This window comes from Zophobas morio, unplaced genomic scaffold (assembly GCF_036711695.1).
Source record: "Zophobas morio isolate AGI-343-1 ecotype UQ-CSIRO unplaced genomic scaffold, CSIRO_AGI_Zmor_V1 ptg000007l, whole genome shotgun sequence".
In the NCBI taxonomy this organism is placed as follows: domain Eukaryota; kingdom Metazoa; phylum Arthropoda; class Insecta; order Coleoptera; family Tenebrionidae; genus Zophobas; species Zophobas morio.
In genome coordinates, this window is record NW_026972112.1 from 3,100,624 (window position 1) to 3,125,434 (window position 24,811).

At 37.4% G+C, this 24,811-nt stretch overlaps 1 protein-coding gene across 5 annotated transcripts in view; it reads left to right on the top strand.

Annotated features, from left to right (window-relative positions):
• The first annotated feature begins 2,934 nt into the window (after positions 1-2,934).
• Dhc64c (Dynein heavy chain 64C) overlaps positions 2,935-24,811 on the top strand; it is a 43,545-nt gene continuing 21,668 nt past the window's right edge. For 2 of the 5 annotated variants that reach the window (XM_064049168.1, XM_064049170.1), the window contains exons 1-9: positions 2,936-3,273; positions 3,383-4,149; positions 10,442-10,734; positions 10,796-11,354; positions 11,409-11,544; positions 11,605-11,978; positions 19,081-19,116; positions 19,286-22,880; positions 22,928-23,162. In XM_064049168.1, the coding sequence (XP_063905238.1) occupies positions 3,030-3,273; positions 3,383-4,149; positions 10,442-10,734; positions 10,796-11,354; positions 11,409-11,544; positions 11,605-11,978; positions 19,081-19,116; positions 19,286-22,880; positions 22,928-23,162 (6,239 nt within the window). In that variant the 5' untranslated portion in view covers positions 2,936-3,029. Of the gene's footprint in view, positions 3,274-3,382; positions 4,150-10,441; positions 10,735-10,795; positions 11,355-11,408; positions 11,545-11,604; positions 11,979-19,080; positions 19,117-19,285; positions 22,881-22,927; positions 23,163-24,811 lie in introns of all 5 variants that reach the window. The other 3 variants (XM_064049171.1, XM_064049172.1, XM_064049169.1) reach the window with 2 other exon arrangements.

A 24,811-nucleotide genomic window follows, 5' to 3' on the forward strand; every position in this document is an offset into this window, starting at 1 on the left:
TGTTGTGGCATTTATTGTGTAATAAGTGTTGCCTAAATTACGCAATATGACAATTTTGACATGAAATTTTAGTCTGGGGACTTTTCAGTTTACTCCTATTTATTTTTCAATTTTTGGATTTTACAATTTCTCAATTTTTTAATTTCTCGGTTTTCAGTTTTTTTCTTCAATTTTTCGATTTCTCAATTTTTCGATATTTCAATTTTGGGATTTTTCAGTTTTTCAATTCGTCAGTCTTTCTTTCATTTATTAGTTTTTCGATATTTCAGTTCTAGGATTTTTCAATATTTCTGTTATTCGACTTTTCCATTTTTGAGTTCTGGATTTTTCGATGTGTCGACTTTTTTGTTTTTTCGATTTTTAAATTTTAGATTTCTCAATTTTTTGGTATTTAAATTTTTCAATATTTAAAATTTTAGATTTTTCGATTTCTCGTTTTTTCGTTTCAGCTCTTCAATTTTTCAAATGTTTCGATTTCTTGATCTTTCGAGTTTTCGACTTCCCGGTTTTAGATTTTCTGTTTTTCAATTGTCGTTTTTTCAATTTTTCGATTTTTAAATTTTAGATTTTTCGATTTCTCAATTTTTCATTTCAGTTTTTCGATATTTCAGTTTTTTAAGTTTTCGAATTTTTCAAATGTTTCGATTTTTCAATTAATCGATGTTTTGATTTTCCCATTTCTTGACTTTCGAGGGTTTCGATTTTTCAGCTTTTTGATTTTTGATTTTTTAATTTTTTTAAGGTTTCAATTTTTCGACTTCACGTTTTGGATTTTTCTATTGCTCAATTTTTCGACTTTTTAGGTTCTCAGTTTTTGGATATTTCAGTTTTCGGATTTTTCAGGTTTTCCATTTTTCAGTTTTTCGATATTTCAGTTTTGGAATGTTTCAATATTTCGATTCTTCGACTTTTTGATTTTTGGCTTCTGGAGTTTTCGATATTTTTTTACATTTTCAATTTTTCAATTTTTCGATTGCTTAATCTTTCGATTTTTCGACTTCCCGGTTTTAGATTTTCTGTTTTCAATTGTCGTTTTAAATTTTTCGATTTTTCAATGTTTTGATTTCCCGATTTAGTTTCCCATTTTCAGTTTTTCTTTCATTTTTCAGTTTTTCGATATTTCAGTTTTGGGACTTGTCAATATTTCGATTCTTCGACTTTTCGATTTTTGACTCCTGGATTTTACTTTTTCGATTTTTCAATTTTTCGATTTTTAAATTTTAGATTTTTTAATTTTTAAAATTTTAGATTTTTCTATATTTCAATTTTTCAAGTTTTCAAATTTTTCAAATGTTTCGATTTCTTAATCTTTTGATTTTTCGACTTCCCGGTTTTAGATTTTCTGTTTTTCAATTGTCATTTTGTCAAATTTTCGATTTTTTAATTTTTCAAATTTGACTTTTATAAACTCTCAGTTTTTCGATTTTTCAATTAATCGATATTTTGATTTTCCCGTTTCTTGACCCTCGAGTGTTTCGATTTTCCTGTTCTTCAATTCTTCAATTTTTTGATTTTTCAGGTTTTTGATTTTTCAATTTTTAAGGTTCCTAATTTTCGACTTCACTTTTTTGATTTTTCGATTTTTCAGTTTTTAGATATTTCAGTTTTAGGATTTTTCAATATTTCAGTTCTTCGGCTTTTCTATTTTGACTTCTGGGTTTTTCGATGTGTTTACCTTTTTACTTTTTCGATTTTTCAATTTTTGGATTTTTAAATTTTAGACTTTTCAATCTTTTGATATTTTAATTTTTCAATATTCCTTAATCTTTTTGTTTTTGACTTCCTGGTTTTAGATGTTCTGTTTTTCAATTTTTCGATTTGTTAATGTTTCATTCCCGATTTATCGTGATTTGATTGTTCAGGTTTTCGATTTGTCATTTTTTCAATTTTTTATTTTGGCCTATTTCGGTTTCTCAGTTTTTCCAGTTTTCCATTTTTTCGTTTTTTGATTTTTTCGCTTTTCCAATTTTTCAACTTTTAACTTTTTGTTTGTCGATTTCTCTATTGTTCGATTTTTCGACTTCATTACTTTTCGATTTCTCGTTCTTTGGACCTTTCAGTCTTTCAATTTTTCAATTTTTCGAATTTTTAAGTTTTTTGGTTTAATTGTCAATTTCTCAATTTATAAATTGTTCAATTTTTTAAATTTTCGATTTTTCGTTTTTAACCAATTTAGGTTTCTCAATTGTTCGACTTTTCGACTCCACGATTTCTCGATTTTTCCTTATTCGGTTTTTAAATTGTAGATTTTTAAATTTTACATTTTTTGGATTTTCAGTTCTTCGATATTTCGATTTTTCAATGTTTCGGTTTTACGACTTTTTAGGTTTCGAGTTTTCGATTATTAGATTTCTAGATTTTTCGAATTTTGTATTATTTTAATTGTTCATTTTTTCTCACTGTTAATATCATACAGTGTATCGAAAACAACCACAAAAATTGTCACTAAAAACATTAAAAAAAAAATCATACAAAATAGAACACAGTGTTTCCAAAACGTTTTCCCGAAAAAAATCCATTGGGTTATTGCGATTTCAACAGTATTCTTTGTTTAATTCACTTATTAGTCGTTATAAAAACCGACCAAACAACTATTTCCCGCCAAATTTACGATTAAAAAGTGGTGTTTCAATAGAAATGGCAAAGACTACAGTTATGATTGTTACCCTACTACGCAAAAAGTTAAATCCGCCCCTGGTCCTGATTTTATTAAAATGAACAACAAGTAGGCTATCAATTGTTGACAACTTTGACATTACAGCCAACGCCTACTCCGGGCAATCTTTCGCACAAGCGAAAAACCAGTTATTCCGTTAAAACCCATGTACCAAAAAAACGAACCCGATCGATCGGGTACATTTTTTGATCTTTTTAAATTTTTGCGTCATCTGGGCATGCTCCCTGGCGCCTGCCACCACGTATCCGCCCCGAATCCGCCATATTGCAGCTGTCACCGGCAGCTGTCACTGCCTGTAGTCGGTCTTGTGAAGTAATTCTGTGTTTTATCGTGTGATTTTATTTGTACCCCCATGGGGGACTCTTTGGAAGGGAGTGAGTCCACTCCCGAGCCTCAAAATGTGACCATTGTCGATTTTAACGCCTTTACGAATTTTTTAACAAAAGCCGCAACGGTGCTCCTCCCTGAAGACAACCAATGGGAATTAACGAATCTTCGGGCAGCCCTCGACGACAAAGTCAATCAAGAAATAATCCGGAAGTTCCTGGCGGATTCCCAGGTGTCCATTCTTTATTTACAGAGGAGTCCTTCGAAAGGTATGAGTAATAACTGACCTTGAACTCGTTCGAGATGACTGATCATGTATGTACAGTGTGTGCCTAAAGTGTTGAACACATTCAGATCTCTGATTTTAAATTCTTGCAGATGATGACAGCGACCAGCCTCCAGAGGGCGAGGAGGAGAAGGAACCCGTCACCTTCTACATCAGCAACGAAGTGCACTACTCCAGCTCGAAGATGTCCAGCCTCGTCTGCATCAAGCGCGGTGCCGTCATCGAGGCCGACAAGAGCATCCGAGCCCAGGTGCGCCTGATGAACTTCAGCGACGGCTCCCCGTACGAAATCCTCCACTCCTACATCAGTAAAACCGTGGCTCCGTTTTTCAAATCCTACGTTAAAGAATCGGGTCGTGCCGACCGCGACGGCGACAAGATGGCGCCCTCGGTCGAGAAGACCATCGCCGAGCTGGAGATGGGGCTGTTGCACCTCCAGCAGAACATCGACATCCCGGAAATCACGCTCCAGGTGCACCCCTACGTGGCGAGCTTGATAAAGCAGTGCGCCGACGAGGGCAGGAAGCCCAAAGTGGCCGATTTCAGCGACAAGGTGGAGGATTCGAACTTTTTGAACCAGCTGCAGCACGGCGTCAATCGCTGGATCAAGGAGATCCAGAAGGTGACGAAATTGGATAGGGACCCGTCGTCGGGGACGGCGTTACAAGAGATTAGTTTCTGGTTGAATTTGGAGAGGGCGCTGCATAGGATACAGGAGAAGCGGGAGAGTATGGAGGTGGCTTTGACCCTGGATATCTTGAAACATGGGAAGAGGTTCCATGCGACGGTGTCGTTCGATACGGACACGGGGCTCAAACAGGCGATTGCGACGGTCAATGATTATAACCCCTTAATGAAGGTGAGATAATTAATAATAATAATAATAATAATAATAATTTATTGTCTGTAAGGGCTGCGTACAATTGCAATCATTAGACTTGTCAAATTTAATAATTAATAATATAAAAAATACAAAAAACAGAGATGCACATATAAACGTACAATCGCACGCAAATGTTTTGAGCCTATGGGCGGATCGTTTTTGTCTGCCCTCACCGAAGAAGGCGGTCCAAATCCTTCAAGGGCAGAATTTGTAGGTAGGCTCAAACTACAACGAAATTCACATTTTACCCTATAAAATTTTATTGACAATAACGGGACGGACAGTAGTTCTATATATATTTGGTAAGAAATATTTATGGCTTACACCAGTTCTCTCGAATTTGTCGGAGAAGATTTAGCAGGTAGTTGTTCCCATAAAATAATGGTCACTTTCGTTCGTGAGTAACGATGGTCCGGACATGAATTATTTTGCTTTCTAACATCTTTCGACCAATTGTTCCGTATAAAAAATTTCATCACTTTTTCAAATAAAATACTCTTAAAAAAAAAACGATATTGTCGTTGAGTGACATGTAACTGGCATAATAATAAAAACGTGCCATTTTTGTTAACTGATATTTTTTTCATAAATGTCGCAAAATTATTAAATTTGTCTAATCATCCCCACCAATGTGATGACGTCACTTCAAATTTATGCATAGTAAATGGGTTTTAAATTGTATACAGTAACATAGTCCTACACATGTAGTTTATGACTCCGTGTTGAGTTTTTATCCAAAACGTCCAGATTTTTGGAAAAAAAATCAAAATTATAAAACAATATTTTGCAATTTAATTTTGAATTTGCAAAATCGAATACTTTGAAATCTTGCAGATGTTTTAAAATCATGATAAACATGATACATTTTTAATTAAAATATATTTGTGTATCCCCTCTAAAAAATTTATGACGTCACCTCAAAATTTTGCAGAATAAATCCTATCTTAAATGTATAAAATATGATGAGTTTTATACTTGTTATATCACTGCATTCATATTTTATAGATTTGGTTATACAGGGTGTCTCAAAAAAGTTAATGACTGAGTCAATTTATTTTATTGAAGAAATCAAGAATAGCAAAACTGAATACTTTGAAATATTGTATATGTTTTGAAGTTTTTGTAAGCATGGTAACTCTTTCGAAAATTTGATTAATCAAATATGCGCAAAATCAAAAATCGGAAAAACTGAAATTCACTAATGCAAAAAACAGAAAATCGAAAAATACAAATCGTAAAAATCGAAAATCTAAAAATGGCTAATCAAAAAATCGAAAATTCAATGAATCAAATACCTAGGTCGATCGAAAAGTGGAAATTCACAAACCTCAAAAATCGAAAAATCGAAAATTGAAAAACGGGAAAATCAAAAAACCGAAAAGTCAAAAATTTGTAATATTGAAAATTAAAAAAATCGAAAACAAAAATAAAAAAATCGGAAATTAAAATAATCAAAATATATAAAGTAAAAACAATTGCAATGCCTAAAAACTGAAACGAACAGAAAAATCGAAAAAGCAAAAAATTGGAAAAACAAAAATTCGAAAAATCTAAAATCGAAAAAGTGGAAAATGGAAAATCTGAATAAAGAAACTTGAAAATTCTGAAAATTGGTAAATCGAAAACCAAAAAATCGGAAAGTAACAAAATCTAGTCTAACAGTTGCGAATGGAAAAATTGAAAAACCGAAAATTCTAAAAGTCGACAATGGACAAATTGAAAATCGCAAAATTTAAATTAAAAAATTGAACATAGAAAAATTGATGAATTGAAAAATCGAAAACTCGACTACTCAAATTTTTTAAAAATCGAAAAATCATAAAACTGAAAAATCCAAAATTCTAATCATCGAAAGTCTGAAAACTGAAAATCGAAAATTCTGAAAAGCGGAAAATAGAATATCGAAAAATTTAAAAGAAAGAAAATTGAAGTCTAAAACCCGAAGAATGGAAAAATTAAAAATCAAAAATTCGGAAAATCAAAACCGAAAAATTCAAAGATTTAAAAAGAAAATCGAAAAATCAAAAATCTGAAAATTGAAACTCGAAAATTTGGAAAATCGAAAAGTAAAAAAATTGAAGTCTAAAAGCTGACGAACAGAAAAATCGAAAAATCGTAAATTCAAAAAGTGGAAAATCGAAAACTGGAAATTGAAAAATCGAAGATTGGAAAATCGAAAATCGGAATATCGATAATCGACAAATTAAAAAACCGAAAAATCGAAAAATTAAAAAATCGGAAATCGAAAAATGAAAAAAAAACGAAAATTCAAAAATCAAATAATCCGAAACTAAAATAATAGAAAAGTGGAAAAGTAAAAATTGCAAAGTCTCAAAACTGACGAACAGAACAATCGAAAAATAAAAAAAAATCGAAAATTCGAAAAATCGAAAATTCGATGAAACAAATACTCGAAAAAGCGAAAAGTTAAAAAATTGCAAGGCCTAAAAATTGAAAAATCAAAAAATCGAAAAAATGAAAATCGAAAAAACGACGATGGAAAAAAAATAAAAAAAACGAAAAGTGGAAAATCGGAAAGTAACAAAATTGAAATCTAAAAGCTGCAAATTGCAGAACCATAAAAACTGAAACAAACAGAAAAATCGAAAAACCACAAAAGCGGAAAAACGAAAATCGAAAAATCGCAAATCGAAAAATCGTAAAATCAGAAAATAGAAAATCGAATAATCGAAAGTTGAAAAATCGAAGGTCGAAAAATAAAACAACCGAAAAAAATTTTATGATTAATGGAAAATGGAAAAATCGAGATAAGAAGAATTAAAAAACCGGAAAATTGAAAAATCGGAAATCGAAGAATTAAAAACGTAAAATCGAGAATTCAAAAATCATAAAAATCGGAAAGTAAAATATAATCGAAAAATGCAAAAAAATTGCAAAGTCTAGAAATTGACGAACAGAAAAATCAAAAAATCTAAAAATGGAAAGACGAAAAATCGAAAATTGAAAGAATGGCAAATTAAAAAATCGAAACACCGAAAAATCAAAAAACGAAAAATTAAAAAATCGAAAAACGAAAAAACTGAAAACTCGAAAAATCAAAATACCGCAAATTTGAAAAATCAGAAAATTAGAAAGCGTCGTCTTCGTTGATTCACTATTAAAGTCTCTCCAATCCCCCACTTTTTGACACAATTTGACATCATGTATTACAGTTTTTACTTGAAAAAGAGGAAAAATTTCGGTACCGGTGCCAAAGTCACAACGCCATGGGCGTGGATGGTCTGCAAAGGGATATGCAGTAGGAAAGTTTTTCTTTGAGGTGTTTACATTGTTATCGGAATGTGTCTCAGGAATTATGAAGCTGCATTCTGGATCACGTTTAGTACTTGCTGGGGAGCTTGAAGAAGTAGGCACAGGTAGCGGTGACTTAGAACCATGGAGGAACAAAGTAGGAACAGAGCCGGGTTTAAGTCTTTTATTTGTATAATAACAACTTCTCTCAAAGTGTTTACCACAAATGTATAAATTATTTGCAATATTATCACCTGAAATGGTTTTAATGGCTACACATTCCCTTAGGTAAAAGATTCATGTGGGGGTACCTACTTGTAGCATTAAAAACCTTTTTGCACCACAACCTTTTGTTCACAGTGTTTGAAGGGAATCTTTGCATTATTTTGTGGTCTCTAGGATCCTTGATTACCCCACAAGCAGACACAGAGCAATATTTTTTGGACATTTTGATAATATCAATTCAAGCACAAACTGTTTTGGCGCGTGATAAAACAGATTCATTGCAGGTTCCTGTAACTCCCGAAGGGAGTGACATCTTTTGATATTTTCCCTTTTGACAAGTCGGACGATTGTAACCAATTGGAGAGACTTTAATAGTGAATCAACGAAGACGACGTTAGAAAGTAATAAAATCGAAAAGTTGATAGAAAAATGGAAACTGAAAAATCTAAAATCGAAGTGACGATATTTCTTAGCCATATTTTTTTGTATGATTGATTGATCTCTGCGCTCTAGAATATGAAAAAAGCTGCAGTTTGATGTATGATACATCTATATTAATGTCATTTTTTCATACAAAAAACCAAAAAAATGTTATACCTCGTCTAGCGAGTCCCCTTAAGGATGCTATATCATTAGATGTAACAATTGCGGATGAATCATCTGCAAATAGTCGTAATGAATAGTTCTTTTGGGAATGTATACAATCATTAATAAAGATTATAAAAAGGAGCGGGCCCAATATGCTGCCCTGAGGTACACCGGTGCTAATGGCTTTTTTATCTGATAAATATGGTCTCTGATTGTAAGTAACTTTTACCACCTGTTGTCCTGTTAAATAATTTTTTACCCATTGTAAAACTACACCTCTGATTCCGTATGCTTCCAGTTTATCACATATGAGGTTACGATTCAAAGTATCAAATGCACGGCTTAGGTCAAAATATATCCCTACTACTTTCTTTTTATCATCTAAAGAATCAAATATCTCCATTAACTTTGACACAATAGCATCTTGTGTTCTTCCTCCTTTTTTAAAACCAAATTGTTTGTCACTTAGAATATTGTGTCTTTCTATGAAGGAATATAATCTACGATAAAAGGCCTTTTCAAAAATTTTTGAAAAAATTGACAACAATGCAACAGGTCTGTAATTATTCATTTTTGATGTATTACCTTTTTTATGTATAGGTACAATTATTGCTGTTTTGAGCTCATCTGGGAAAATTCCCGTACTAAATGAAGTATTTATTAAATTTGTTAACACAGTTATTGTGGTTTCAGGAACATATTTTAATAAATAATACGGTATCCCATCTAGTCCTTTCGATTTTTTATTAGCCACAGATGAAATAACGTAATATACATCTGGTATTACTACAGGATCTAAAAACATTGAGTATCTATCAAATGGAATATTTTGTAGTCTATTTGTGTTATCATTACGGGTATTTTTAAAAGTTTTTGTTATATTCTGTATTGAATTAATAAAAAAGGAATTGCATCTATTTGCTACATTTAAACAACCTGTTATATTTTCATTTTCAGATTTTTATAATGTGTCTGGTAAATTATTTATTTTGTTATTAGGACGATGCGAATTTATTATTTTCCAAGCATCCTTACCTATATTCATCGATGTTTTTAGAATATTGTCATAATAATCTTTTTTTGTTTTTTTTTTTGACTAGAATTTTATGTTGATTTTGAAGGATCTTGTAGTGTTTTAGAACCTCAGGGTAAATTTTTGTGATTTTATGCATATCTTGTAATCTTCGGCTACTGGCAATAATTTCATTATTAAGCCAAGGTTTTGGGTGGATGTTTTTTTTATATTGATTTCTTTTTCTTGGTTGGGAACTCCAAATCAAAATAGTAGTCAAATAGTTGAAACATTTTTTGGAAGTTTTTTGGTCCCGAATTGTTATAAACGTCACTCCATGATTCCGATTATAACAGATTCTTAAATTTTTCTATATTTTTTTTTGAGAAATTTCTTTTATAAACTATGCATTTTTTATTGTCGTTTAATTTATTAATTAAACCATTAATTTGGAGCAACTGCCCGTAATGATCTGTGATATCGTTTTCGATGATATTAGTACTGGCTTTGTTGAAATTGTTCGATCAATGGTTGTTTTTGACTTACCGCAGACTCTGGTCGGTTCAAAGACATATTGTTCTAGACCATATGGTGATAAAGTATCAAAAGTCCCCACACAGGACTGTTTTCGTAGCTGGTTTATGAAGCTTTTTCAACAGGTCCTCAAGTTGCAGCATAGAAGCCCTACAATCTCCTCCAGACCTGTAAATACTTATTATAGTAATTGCACATTTGCTTAAATTTAGTTTGATGCAACAAACTTCAAACAATTTCTCACGTGCAAATTTTTTTACGTCAATCTCCTCAAAGAATAAATCCTTACGTACTAAAATAATAACACCTCCCCCCTGTTGTCCAGAACGGCAGAAATGAGCTCCGACCTTATATCCGTCAAATCGAAGTTCGTTTACTTCTTCTGTTGACAGCCATGACTCAGTGAAGCACAACACTTCAGGAAAATCCAACTCGTACACATATATATTTAGTTCGTCAACTTTGTTGCGTAAACTCCTTACATTAAAGTTCAATATTCTCAAGCGCTGGCTCGAGTCGTCATTGTCTTCTCGATGGTTTGGGGTACGATCTTTTATCCTGTCTGGTTTATGATTTTTCTCGGATGAAAAAACCGGGATATTTGAGCTCCTTTAAAATCCCACTAGACATTTTGTGACTCCTTTTCATACTTTCTAGGACTTCCCAATCAACGACCTTCTGTCCGCCACCGAATTGGAACGAATCCGCGCCGCAGTCCAGCTGATCTTCGCCCATCTGCGCAAAATCCGCTCCACCAAATACCCAATCCAGCGTTGTCTCCGTCTGGTCGAAGCTATTTCCCGCGATTTAGGCGCTCAGCTGCTAAAAGTCCTCGGAACACGAAGACTAATGCACATCCCGTTCGACGAATTCGAGAAAGTCATGACCCAGTGCTTCGACGTCTTCACCATCTGGGAGGACGAGTACGAAAAACTGCAGGCTTTGCTGAGGTACTAAGTGCGAATCAGTGACCGTTTACCCACACTTGCTTGAATCTGACTTTTTCCGCAGAGACATAATCAAGAAGAAGCGCGACGAACAGATGAAAATGGTCTGGCGCATTTCTGCTCAGCACAAGAAACTGCAGAACCGCATGGAGCACATGCGTAAGTTCCGTCGTCAACATGAGCAGCTGCGCACTGTCATCGTGCGCGTGCTGAGGCCGTCGGTGCGCGACACTAGCGCCCCGGTCGAAGGAGAGGACCTGGAGCAGTCCAAGCCGACGTTGTCGCTGGACGCGGCCGACGCCAACGCCATCGAGGAGGTCAATCTGGCGTACGAGAACGTGAAAGAGGTGGATTGTCTGGACATCACGAAGGAAGGCCAGGACGCGTGGGATGCGGCGGTCCAGCGGTACGAAGAGCGAATCGATAGGGTGGAGACCAGGATCACGGCGCACTTGAGGGATCAGTTGGGTACTGCAAAGAACGCGAACGAGATGTTCAGGATTTTTTCGCGCTTCAATGCGCTGTTCGTGCGGCCGCATATCAGAGGGGCGATCAGGGAGTACCAGACGCACTTGATTCAAAGGGTGAAGGACGATATTGAGGCCCTGCATGAGAAGTTTAAGGTAAATTCAAAATTAGTGTCCTGGATTCAAAAATGACTTTAAATTGTTTGATAGGTCCAGTACCCCCAGAGTAATAGTGCGAGGATTAGTAAGGTAAGGGACTTGCCTCCGGTCGCCGGGTCGATTATATGGGCACGACAGATCGATCACCAGCTAACGACTTACCTCAGGAGGGTCGAAGATGTGTTAGGTGAGTGACATTACTATTATTCAACTTAAATTTAAAAACTATTTTTACAATGTAACGTAGGTAAGGGCTGGGAGAACCACATCGAGGGTCAAAAACTGAAAGCCGACGGTGACAGTTTCCGTATCAAGCTCAACACGCAAGAGATCTTCGACGATTGGGCTCGCAACGTCCAGCAGCGCAATCTAGGGGTGACGGGACGCATTTTCACTATCGAAGCCGTGCGTTCGAAGAGCGGGCGCGGCAACGTGCTGAAATTGCGGGTCAACTTCTTGCCCGAAATTATCACCCTGGCTAAGGAAGTGCGCAATTTGAAGTGTCTAGGGTTCCGAGTACCACTGGCCATTGTTAATAAGGCTCACCAGGCAAATCAGCTTTATCCGTTTGCCATTTCGTTGATCGAGAGTGTGCGCACTTACGAGATGACTCTGGAGAAGGTAGGTGGGGGAAATCGCGTGTGCTATAGTTGTTTGAATCATCAATAGGCCAGTCTTCAGAGAGTTTCACTTTCGAGCGTAAGCGTCTATTTTACGTAAACGCTAAATTTTTCTGGTCATCCCATCAGAAATCTGATGACGTCACCTCAAAGTTTTGGTGTGCTAACTAAACTCTAAGAAATAGTGAGGTTTTGCCTACGGTTGTATCATTATTCACATGATCATGTTTCAGAGGAAAAAAAAATTGTCGAAAGTTGTTTCGACAGAACTTCCCTCGCATCGAAAGTATAATGAGTACGTTGTGAGTTGAGTTTTTACTTTACACAATTTTGTAATGACCTCATCAACGGGGACACGTATATGAACTTGGATTGGTGCAGCGTAGACTCCTTCTGGCCAATTACATACCTAAGGAAATAGAGGGCGGGTGGGCGTAGCTAGTATTTTTTAAAATGAAATTGATTTTGGTAAATGACTGAACAATATTAAGAGTATTAATCACTGGAATGTAGAGGGGGTGGATGGGCGGGGCTATTGCTCGGTTATAAAGGATTCTGTAGGAAAAAGTTAGACTTAACCCCGCCCACCCAACCGTTCTCTCATTTTTTTCTTGAAGTAAGAAATAGTTGCAAATAATTTTTAACAGTTCTATTAGTTCGCATTCTTATTTTACGAAAGAACATGTATGTATTTCACCCCGCCCACCCTCTCAGTGATTCATTTTGTCTAGTCCGAATGAAAGGTTGATCTCAATTGAAGAGAGATAAAATCGTTACAATGAGAGCAGCGTGTGTGGGCGGGGCCAATTTCTGCTAAGAGAAGATTGATTTTAGTAAATGAGATCCTCTAAGAAAATAAAGGGTGGGTGGGAGGGGCTGCTACTTGCTAAGATAAGACTGATTGTGGCAAACGACATATCCTTTAAGAAAATAGAGGGCGGGTGGGTGGGGCTAGTACGTATTAAGATAAGATTGATTTTGGTAAATGACATATCCTCCAAGAAAAAAAAAGGGGGCGGGGTAAAACTTGGTAAGATAGTAATGAACAATATCAAGAGTAGTCACTGGAACGAAGAGGGGGTGGGTGGGAGGGGCTATTGCTTGCTTATAAAAGATTCTGTAGGAAAAAAATAAACTAAGCCCCGCCCACCCGCCCGTTTTTTTCTTCAGAAATAAGACATAAATGTTATAACAAATAAGTAGTATAACAAAAAATTACGAACATCTCTTTTTTTTTAACAGCCTACGTTCTATTAGTTCCCATTCACATTTTACAAAAAAATAATATTCACCCCGCGCACTCACCCCGCCTCCATTTCAGTGATTCATTTTGTGTAGTCCGAATGAAAGATGGATCTCAATTGAAGAGAGATAAAATTGTTAGAATGAGAACAACGTGTGTGGACAGGACTGCTATTTGCTAAGATAAGACTGATTGTGGCAGACGACATACCTTCTAAGAAAATAGAGGGCGGGTGGGTGGGGCTAATACTTATTAAGATACGATTGATTTTGGTAAATGACGTATCCTGCAAGAAAAAAAAAGGGTTGGTGGGCGGGGATAAAACTTGGTAAGGTAGTAATGAACAATATTAAGAGTAGTCACTGGAATGAAGAAAGGGTGGGTGGGCGGGGCTACTGCTTTATCTTAAAACTATAAACAAGCTAAATTTACCCCCCTCCCCCCACTTCCTTTCTTATTTTCATTGATTTATTTTATTTAGTGTAAAATGGAAATTGAAAAATAACAGTATTGTATTCCCAAATTTTTTTCGGAAAATGGAGTGATTTTTTTGAGCCACCTTTTTAAGCAAATTAAAAAAAATCACAAGTAAAAATACATCATATTTAGCACATTTTTGCAAGGACATGTATATAACCTTGGATTTGTCCAGTGTAGTACTTACTAAGATAAGACTGCTTGTGACAAATTAGATACCCCTTCAGAAAATAGACAGCGGGTGGGCATAGCTAGTATTTATTAAAATAAGTTTGATTTTAACGAAATGACTGGACAATATTAAGAAGGTGGAATGAAGAGAAGGTGGTTGGGGGGGCGCTAAAATTTAGCCCCGCCCACCCACCCGTTCTTTCATTTTTTTCTTCAGAAATAAATACAGAGAAATCGAAAAAGAAATTAGTCAAAGTTAGCCATGCACGAAAAGCCGTTTGTCTTAGTTTAAAATAATTTTTTATTAAACGTCACGTTGACAGAAGGTTGACAAGAGTAATTTGCAAAGTTATGAAACGAAATTAAAGCTTTTTTGTTAGAATCTTACTTCAGAAATGGGACAAAATTGGAAAACGGTGATTTTGATTCCTTTTTATGTGTTTTACAAGTAGGTATCATAATTCTAATTTTAAACTGTCAATTTGACATTTAATAAAAAACTTTGACTAATTTCTTTTTTGATCTGGCGGTATTACAGCAAATAAGTAGTATAACAAAAAAAAATACGATTAACTTTTTTTTTTTAACAGTCTACGTTCTATTAGTTCCCATTCTCAATTTACAAAAGAATATATAATTTACCCCGCCCACCCACCCCTGTTGCATATCAGTGATAAAACTTGCTAAGATAGGAATCAGTATTAAGAGTAATCACTGGAACGAAGAGGGGGTGGGTGGGAGGGGCTATTGCTTGCTTATAAAAGATTCTCTAGGAAGGAGTTAAACTAAGCCCCGCCCACCCACCCGTTTTTTTCTTCAGAAATAAGAAATAAATGTTATAAGAAATAAGTATAACAAAAAACTACGGTTAACTCTTTTTTTAACAACCTACGTTCTATTAGTTCTCATTCTTATTTTACAAAAGAACATAATTCACCCCGCCCACCCACCCCGCCTCCATTTCATTGATTCATTTTGTGTAGTCCGAATGAAAGATGGATCTCAATTGAAGAGAGATAAAATTGTTAGAATGAGAACAACGTGTGTGGACGGGGCTAGTATTTGCTAAGATAAGATTGATTTTGGTAAATGACATATCCTCTAAGAAAATAAAGGGTGGGTGGGAGGGGCTGCTATTTGCTAAGATAAGACTGATTGTGGCAGACGACATACCTTCTAAGAAATAGAGGGCGGGTGGGCGGGGCTAATACTTATTGAGATAAGATTGATTTTGGTAAATAACGTAAGAAAAAAAAAGGGTGGGCGGGCGGGGATAAAACTTGCTAAAATAGGAATCAATATTAAGAGTAATCACTGGAACGAAGAGGGAGTGAGTGGGAGGGGCTACTGCTTGCTTATAAAAGATTCTGTAGGAAAAAGTTAAACTAAGCCCCGCCCACCCACCCACCCGTTTTTTTCTTCATTGCAAAAATGTGCAAAATATGATGCGTTTTTATTTGTGATTTTTTTATAAAGATGGCTAACAAAAAATTAATGAATGAGTCAATTTATTTCATTGATTAAACCAGGAATGCCTCACTCCATTTTCCGAGAAAATTTTAGGATTGTAATACTGTCAGTTTTCAATTTCCATTTTACACTAAATAAAATAAGTCAATGAAATGGAGAAAGGAAGTGGACTTTGAGTAATTTTAAGAGAAAGCAGTAGCCCCGCCCACCCACCCTTTCTTGGTTTCAGTGATTACTTCTAATATTGTTCATTCGTATCTTAGCAAGTTTTAGCCCCGCCCACCCACCCTTTTTTTTTGAAGGATATGTCATTTACCAAAATCAATCTTATTTTAATAAGCACCATGTATATGACCTTGGATTGATGCAGTGTAGTACTTGCTAAGATAAGACTGCTTGTGGCAAATTACATACTCCTTAAGAAAATGACTGAACAATATTAAGAGTAATCACTGGAATGAAAAGGGGGTGGGTGGGCGGGGCTACTGCTTGCTTATAAAAGATTCTCTAGGTAAAAGTTAAACTAAGCCCCGCCCACCCACCCGTTTTTTCCTCAGAAATAAGAAATAAATATAACAAATAAGTAGTATAACAAAAAACTACGCTTAACTCTTTTTTTAACAATCTACGTTCTATTCGTTCCCATTCACATTTTACAAAAAAATAATATTCACCCCGCCCACCCACCCCGACTCCATTTCATTGATTCATTTTGTGTAGTCCGAATGAAAGATGGATTTCAATTGAAGAGAGATAAAATTGTTAGAATGAGAACAACGTGTGTGAACGGGGCTAGTATCTGCTAAGATAAGATTGATTTTGGTAAATGACATATCCTCTAAGAAAATAAAGGGTGGGTGGGTGGGAGGTGCTGCTATTTGCTAAGATAAGACTGATTGTGGCAGACGACATACCCTCTAAGAAAATAGAGGGCGGGTGGGCGGGGCTAATACTTATTAAGATAAGATTGATTTTGGTAAATAACATATCCTCCAAGAAAAAAAAGGTGGGCGGGCGGGGATAAAACTTGCTAAGATAGGAATCAATATTAAGGGTAATCACTGGAACGAAGAGGGGGTGGGTGGGAGGGGCTATTGCTTGCTTATAAAAGATTCTCTAGGAAAAACTTAAACTAAGCCCCGCCCACCCACCCGTTTTTTTCTTCAGAAATAAGAAATAAATGTTATAACAAATTAGTAGTATAAGAAAAAATTACGATTATCTCTTTTTTTTAACAGCCTACGTTCTATTAGTTCCCATTCACAATTTACAGAAAAAACATATAATTCACCCCGCCTCCATTTCAGTGATTCATTTCGTCTAGTCCGAATTAAAGGTGGGTCTCAATTGAAAAGAGATAAAATCGTTAAAATGTGGACGGAGCTGCTACTTGCTAAAATAAGACTGATTGTGGCAGACGACATATCCTCTAAGAAAATAGAGGGCGGGTGGGCGGGGCTAGTACTTATTAAATAAGATTGATTTTGGTAAATGACATCCTCCAAAAAAAGGGTGGGTGGGCGGGGCTAAAACTTGCTAAGATAGGACTGAACAATATTAAGAGTAGTCACTGGAACGAAGAAGGGGTGGGAGGGTGGGGGTACTGCTTTCTCTTAAAATTACTTAAAGTCCAGTTCTTTTCTCCATTTCATTGACTTATTTTATTTAGTGTAAAAAAATGGAAATGGAAAAACAACAGTATTGCATTCCCAAAATTTTGTAAGAAAATGGAGTGAGGCATTCCTGGTTTAATCATTAAAATAAACAGCCATTCATTAATTTTTTTGGGCCACCTCTATAAAAAAATCACTTGTAAAAACGCATCATATTTTGCACATTTTTGCAAAATGATCGAAAATGTCAAAAGTGCCAAAATCAGTTTTACCCTATCAAATACTAGCCCCACCCACCCTATATTTTCTTAGAAGGTTTGTCATTTGCCAAAATCAGTCTTATCTTATCAAATACTAGCCCCGCCCACCCGCCCTCTATTTTCTTGCAAGGTATGTCATGTGCCAAATCAGTCTTATCTTAGCAAGTACTAGCTCCGCCCACCCCCTCTCTTCTTATTCTAACGACTAATTTTATTTCTGTTCAATTTCCGCAGAAACGAAGCCGAAAATGACTTCTGGATATCGAAATCTACAAAAAAATGTTTTCAGCTAATTTTTGAAAATAGTTGAAAAATGGCAGGAATTGCCGAAAGTGCCAAAATAAGTCTTATCTTATCAAATACTAGCCTTCCCCAACCCACCCTCTTCAAGTAATTTTTGAAAATAGTTGAAAAATTGTCGAAAATGGCGAAGTGCCCAAAATCAGTCCTTTCTAATAAAATATTAGCCCCGCCCACCCACCCTTTATTTTCTTACAGGGTATGTCATATGCCAAAATCAGTCTCATCTTAGCAAGTACTATGACCTTATTGCTTGCTTATAAAGATTCTATAGGAAAAAGTTGAACTTAGCCCCGCCCACCCACCCGTTCTCTCATTTTTTTTCTTAAAAAAAATAAATACAGAGAGATCGAAAAAGAAATTAGTCAAAGTTGGCCATGCACGAAAAGCCGTTTGTTTTAGTTTAAAATATTTTTCTATTAAACGTCACGTTGACACAAGTAATTTACAATGTTATCAAACGAAATTAAAGCTTTTTTGTTAGAATCTTACTTCAGAAGTGGGACAAAATTGGAAAACGGTGATTTTGATTCATTTTTGTGTGTTTTAAAAGTAGGTATCATAATTCTAATTTTAAACTGTCAATTTGACATTCAATAAAAAAATTTAAATTTCGACACGGCTTGTCGTGCATGGCCAACTTTGACTGATTTATTTTTCGATCTCGCGGTATTATAGCAAATAAGTAGTCTAACAAAAAAATTACGATTAACGTTTTTTTTACAGCCTATGTTCTATTATTAGTTCACATTCTCAATTTACAAAAGAACACAATTCAACCCGCCCACCCACCCCTCCTCTATTTCAGCGATTCATTTATCTGGTCCGAAAGAAAGGTGGATCTCAATTGAAGAGAGATAAAATCGCTAGAATGAGAACAGCGTGTGTGGGCGGGGCTAGTACCTGCTAAAATTTTTGGCTGATTCATTTTGAGTCATCCTGTATAAGGAAATCTAAAAAATATGAATGCAGTGATAAATTACAAGTTTAGACTGATCACATTTTGCACATTTTGGATATGATTTATTCGGCAAAATCTTGCGCTGACATCATCAATTGTTTGTTGAGCAAATATATTTTGACTAAAAATTCATTATGCTTATTATAACTTTAAAATATGTGCAAGATTTCAAAGCATTCGGTTTTGCAGATTCAAAATTAAATTGTAAAATGTGTAGGACTATGTTATTTCATACAATTTAAAACCCATTTACTATGTACAATTTTGAAGTGACGTCATCACATTATTGGTGGGGATGATTAGACAAATTTTGGTCAGCGTTTTAATGATTATTCCTAATATAAATACAAAATTTGAAAAAAATCGGCCCAGTACTTTCCGAGATTATCTTTTTCGTACTACAGGGGTCATGAAAGGTCGAGAAAACGAAAAAATGGAGAGTCGGCCGACAGATTCGCTTACGCTCGGAAAGTAAAAACCTTCCATTTTCTCTATACAATATATGTGCGCAACTCGCTTCGCTCGCGTAACCCGAAGACTGGTCTATTGTCAGTGTAGAACCAACAAGATAAAGCGACCAAATACAAGCAGTGTGTTTTATTACGTAGCTGTCGAACAGGATTAGTGCTCAAAGCGGTACTAAGGTAGCGTTTAGCTTGCCTCAGTTTCGGCATGTTAAGTGTACTTCTTTCTCGGTCCATAAACGCATGCCTGTAACCGTCAACCCATTCTTCCCCCTTTTCACGATCATTCTCTTCGCATGATCGTCCCAACCACCTTTGCGACTCTCTACATCCATTTTTCTTCACACAGATCGAAGACAAAGCCAGCATTATCCCCCTAGTGGCGGCCATGCGCAAAGAGGTCCAGCAACTCATAGCCGAAGGCATACAGCTCGTCTGGGAGAGCTACAAACTTGACCCTTACGTTCAGCGTCTCTCCGACGCCGTGGTAAGCTTCCAGGAACGGGTCGAAGAACTGGTGATCGTTGGCGAACAACTAGAAGTGGATGTGCGTTCCTTGGAAACTTGTCCTTACTCGGCTAACACTTTCGCGGATATTTTGTCCAAAATCCAGCATGCTGTGGATGACTTGTCGTTAAAGCAGTACTCGAATTTGCATATTTGGGTTAATCGATTGGACGAAGAAGTGGAGAAGAATCTGGCGAGACGGTTACAAGCTGGTATTGAAGCGTGGACGGATGCTTTGAACGGACAGAAGAAGGAAATCGATCATAGTATGGATACGGATGCGCCGGCGCAGCCTACGCATAAACCGGGTGGTGACCCGCAGATTCAAGTGGTGGTTCATGAAGTGAGAATCACCAATCAGACGATGTATTTGTACCCGAGCATCGAAGAGGCAAGGTTCCAGATCATGCAACAGTTATTCGCATGGGAGGCTATAGTTATGAGCCAGCAGAGACTGCAGAGCAGTCGGTACCAAGTCGGTGTGGACAAACCCGTCGCGGAAACATACAGGAACATCTTGACGAAGTTGCCGAACAAATCGGAACCACTGGAGAGTGCGTACCGAGCTATAGCTTCTAAGATCAAAGAGATACAGAATTACGTCAACGAGTGGTTGACCTATCAGAGTTTGTGGGATTTGCAAGCCGACAATTTGTACGGAAAGTTAGGCGATGACATCAGCAAGTGGATGGAGTGTCTCAACGATATTAAGAAAACTCGTACCACGTTTGATACTTCGGATACCCGTCGCGAGTTTGGTCCAGTCGTCATCGACTTCGCCAAAGTCCAGAGTAAAGTATCTCTGAAGTACGACTCTTGGCATAAGGAGACCCTAAGTAAATTCGGTACTTTGCTCGGAAACGAAATGGTGACCTTCCATAGTACCGTCTCGAAATCTCGAAGCGACCTAGAACTACAAAGCATCGAAGCAGCTAGTACCTCAGACGCCGTTTGCTTCATCACCTACGTCCAGCAGCTCAAACGCAACATGAAAGCCTGGGAGAAGCAAGTCGAGATCTACCGCGAAGGCCAGAGGATTCTCGAACGACAAAGATTCCAATTCCCGACGAGCTGGCTCCACGTGGAGAACCTCGAAGGCGAATGGGGCGCCTTCAACGAGATCATCAAACGCAAAGACTCGTCAATCCAAACCCAAGTGGCGAGCCTCCAGCAGAAGATCGTCTCCGAAGACAAAGCCGTCGAGAGTCGTACCAACGACTTCTTGAACGACTGGGAGCGAAGCAAACCAGTTGAAGGCCACCTCAAGCCCGACGACGCTCTCACCCAACTCCAACTCTTCGAGAGCAAGTTCGCTCGTTTGAAAGAAGAACGCGACAACGTCGCGAAAGCCAAAGAAGCTTTGGAGTTGCAAGAGCCAGGCGGTGTTAGTACCAGCGAAGACCGCATGCAAGTGGTTTACGAAGAGTTGCAAGATTTGAGAGGAGTGTGGTCCGAGTTGGCTAGAATTTGGACCCAGATTGATGAAACTAGAGAGAAACCGTGGTTGTCGGTACAACCCAGGAAGTTGCGTCAGCAACTGGACGCGATGAGTGCGCAGTTGAAGGAACTCCCGGCTAGGTTGAGACAGTACGCGTCGTACGAGTACGTCAAGAAGACGTTGCAGAACTATACTAAAGTCAACATGTTGATAGTGGAGTTGAAGTCCGACGCGTTGAAAGAGAGACACTGGAAGCAACTGATGAAGCAGTTGAGGGTGAATTGGGTACTGTCGGATTTGACTTTGGGACAAGTCTGGGACGTCAATCTTCAGAAGAACGAGTCGATTGTTAAAGATATTATTTTGATCGCGCAAGGAGAGATGGCGTTGGAAGAGTTCTTGAAACAAGTGAGGGAGTCGTGGCAGACGTACGAGCTCGATTTGATCAACTATCAGAACAAGTGTAAGTTGATTCGCGGCTGGGACGATCTTTTCAATAAAGTCAAGGAACATATTAATTCGGTGGCCGCCATGAAGTTGTCTCCGTATTACAAAGTCTTTGAAGAGGAAGCCCTCACTTGGGAGGAGAAGTTGAATCGCATTAACGCCCTCTTTGATGTTTGGATTGACGTGCAAAGACGCTGGGTTTACTTGGAAGGGATCTTCTCCGGGAGCGCCGACATCAAGACCTTGCTTCCCGTTGAAACGTCGCGCTTCCAAAGTATTAGTTCTGAATTCTTAGGTCTGATGAAGAAAGTAAGCAAATCCCCGATGGTCATGGACGTTTTGAATATTCCCGGGGTGCAACGAGCCCTCGAGCGTTTGGCTGATCTCCTTGGCAAGATCCAAAAGGCTTTGGGCGAGTACTTGGAACGTGAACGTACTTCTTTCCCCCGGTTTTACTTCGTCGGAGACGAGGATCTCCTCGAAATCATCGGTAACAGCAAAAACGTGGCACGTCTGCAGAAACACTTCAAGAAGATGTTCGCTGGAGTCGCTTCCATCATCCTGAACGAAGATAACACAGTCATCACTGGAATAGCATCGCGCGAAGGCGAAGAAGTCGTCTTCGGTTCACCCGTCTCAACTATTGAACACCCGAAAATCAACGAATGGTTGACCCTAGTTGAGAAAGAAATGAGAGTGACGTTAGCCTCAAGTTTGGCACAATCCGTGCAAGACGGGAAACAGTTCAAAGACGGAATCGACCCGAAACAGTACATGACGTGGGTCGACAAGTACCAAGCCCAGATTGTGGTACTAGCCGCCCAGATTCTATGGAGCGAAGACGTGGAAGCCGCACTCGTCAAAATGAACGGAGAAGCCCAGAAAGGACCCCTGGAGAAGGTGTTGCAGCAAGTGGAGAACACCTTGAACGTCTTGGCTGACTCAGTACTACAAGAGCAACCACTCTTGAGACGCAAGAAACTCGAGCACTTGATTAACGAGTTCGTGCATAAGAGAACTGTGACTAGACGCTTGATGGCCAATGGGGTGTCGAGCAACAAGGCGTTCGAGTGGTTGTGCGAGATGCGGTACTACTTCGACCCTCGCCAGACCGAAGTCCTGAAACAACTGACGATTCATATGGCCAACGCCAAGTTTTACTACGGTTTTGAGTACTTAGGGGTACAGGATCGGTTAGTGCAGACGCCGCTGACGGATCGGTGCTACTTAACTATGACGCAGGCGCTGGAAGCCAGATTGGGTGGTTCTCCGTTCGGGCCTGCCGGTACCGGTAAAACCGAGTCAGTCAAAGCTTTGGGTAACCAATTAGGTCGTTTCGTTCTCGTGTTCAACTGCGACGAAACGTTCGATTTTCAAGCGATGGGGAGGATCTTCGTTGGGTTGTGTCAAGTGGGAGCGTGGGGGTGCTTCGATGAGTTCAATCGTTTGGAGGAGAGGATGTTGTCGGCGGTGTCGCAGCAAATACAGACGATTCAAGAGGCGCTGAAGTCGCAGAAAGAGAGGGAGAGTTCGGATTCGGTGTCCACAGGAAGTGAGTAGGGTGGGTGGAGTGGATAGTGTGACAGAGGTGTGTTTTAGGTATCACAGTCGAGCTGGTGGGAAAGCAAGTCCGGGTTTCGCCGGATATGGCGATTTTCATTACGATGAATCCGGGTTATGCGGGACGTTCGAATTTGCCTGATAATTTGAAGAAGTTGTTTAGGTCTTTGGCGATGACTACACCCGATAGGCAACTGATTGCGGAAGTTATGTTGTTCTCGCAAGGATTCCGTACGGCTGAGAAGTTAGCTTGCAAGATAGTACCATTCTTCAAGTAGGTATTAGTCGACGGGGTTGTACCTTTTTTACTTCCCGAGCGTAAGCAAAGGAAGTATTGTAATCGAGTCCGTCGGCCGACTCTCTACTTTTACGTTTTCTCGATCTTTCATGACCCCTAGAAGACGAAGAAATAGGTCTCCCATTTCCGTCTGTCTGTCTGTCCGTCCGTCTGTCCGTCTGTCTGCCGTCCCGGATTTTTTTTAGACAGATAATCTCCGAAAGTACTGGACCGATTGTTGTGAAATTTTGTACTTATATTAGGAATATCATGTAGATGGTAAAACGCTAACCAAAATTTGTCTAATCATCCCCACCACTAATGCGATGACGTCACTTCAAAATTGTACATAGTAAATGGGTCTTAAATTGTATAAACTAACATAGTCCTACACTTGTAGTTTACGACCCCGAATTGAGTTTTTACCCGAAATGTCCAGATTTTTGGGAAAAAATCAAAGTTATAAAACAACATTTTGCAATTTAATTTTGAATCCGCTAACCCGAATGTTTCGAAATGTTGCAGATGTTTTAAGGCTCTAAAGAGCATCATAAATCTTTAGTCAAAATATATTTGGTTATCCCCTCCAAAAACTTGATGACGTCAGCTCAAAAGTTTGCCGAATAAATCCTATCTAAAATGTACAAAATATGATGCGTCTGTACTTGTGGTATATCACTCCATTCATATTTTTTGGATTTGCATATACAGGGTGACTCAAAAAAATTAATGAATGCGCAAAATTTATTTTACTGATTTACTCAGGAATTACAAAACCGAATGCTTTAAAATCTTGAAGCATGGTAAATTTTTTATCAAAATGTATTTGGTCCTCCCCCCTAAAAAGTTTATGACGTCACCACAAAATTTTGCTGAATAAATCCTATCTAAAATGTACAAAATATGGTGAGTCTCTTCTTGTGATTTATCATTCCATTCAAATTTTTTGGATTTGCATATACAGGGTGACTGAAAAAAATTAATGAATGCGTCAATTTATTTTATTGATTTAATCAGGAATTACAGAACCGAATGCTTTGAAATCTTGGAGATGTTTTAAAGTTATTATAAGCATGGTAAATTTTTTATCAAAATGTATTTGCTCATCCCCCCTAAAAAATTGATGACGTCACCCCAAAATTTTGCTGAATAAATCGTATCTAAAATGTACAAAATATGATGAGTCTGTACTTGTGATTTATCATTCCATTCATATTTTTGGATTTGCATATGCAGGGTGACTCAAAAAAATTAATGAATGCGTGAATTTATTTTATCGATTTAATCAGGAATTACAAAACCGAATGCTTTGATATCTTGGAGATATTTTAAAGTTATTATAAGCATGGTACACTTTTGTTCAAAATGTATTTGTTCATCCCTCCTAAAAAAATTGATGACGTCACCCTTAAATTTTGCTGAATAAATCCTATCTAAAATGCAAAAAATATGATGAGTTGATTTATCATTCCATTCATATTTTTTAGATTTTCTTAAGAGGTGGCTCAAAAAAATTAATGAAGTCAATTTATTTTATTGATTAAATTAAAGGCAACACTTATTATTAGTATTACATTGGACCAACCCAATTTGGTAGACACAAAATTTTTTAAAGTAAAAACTCGGTTGAAACATAAGGGTAGCAC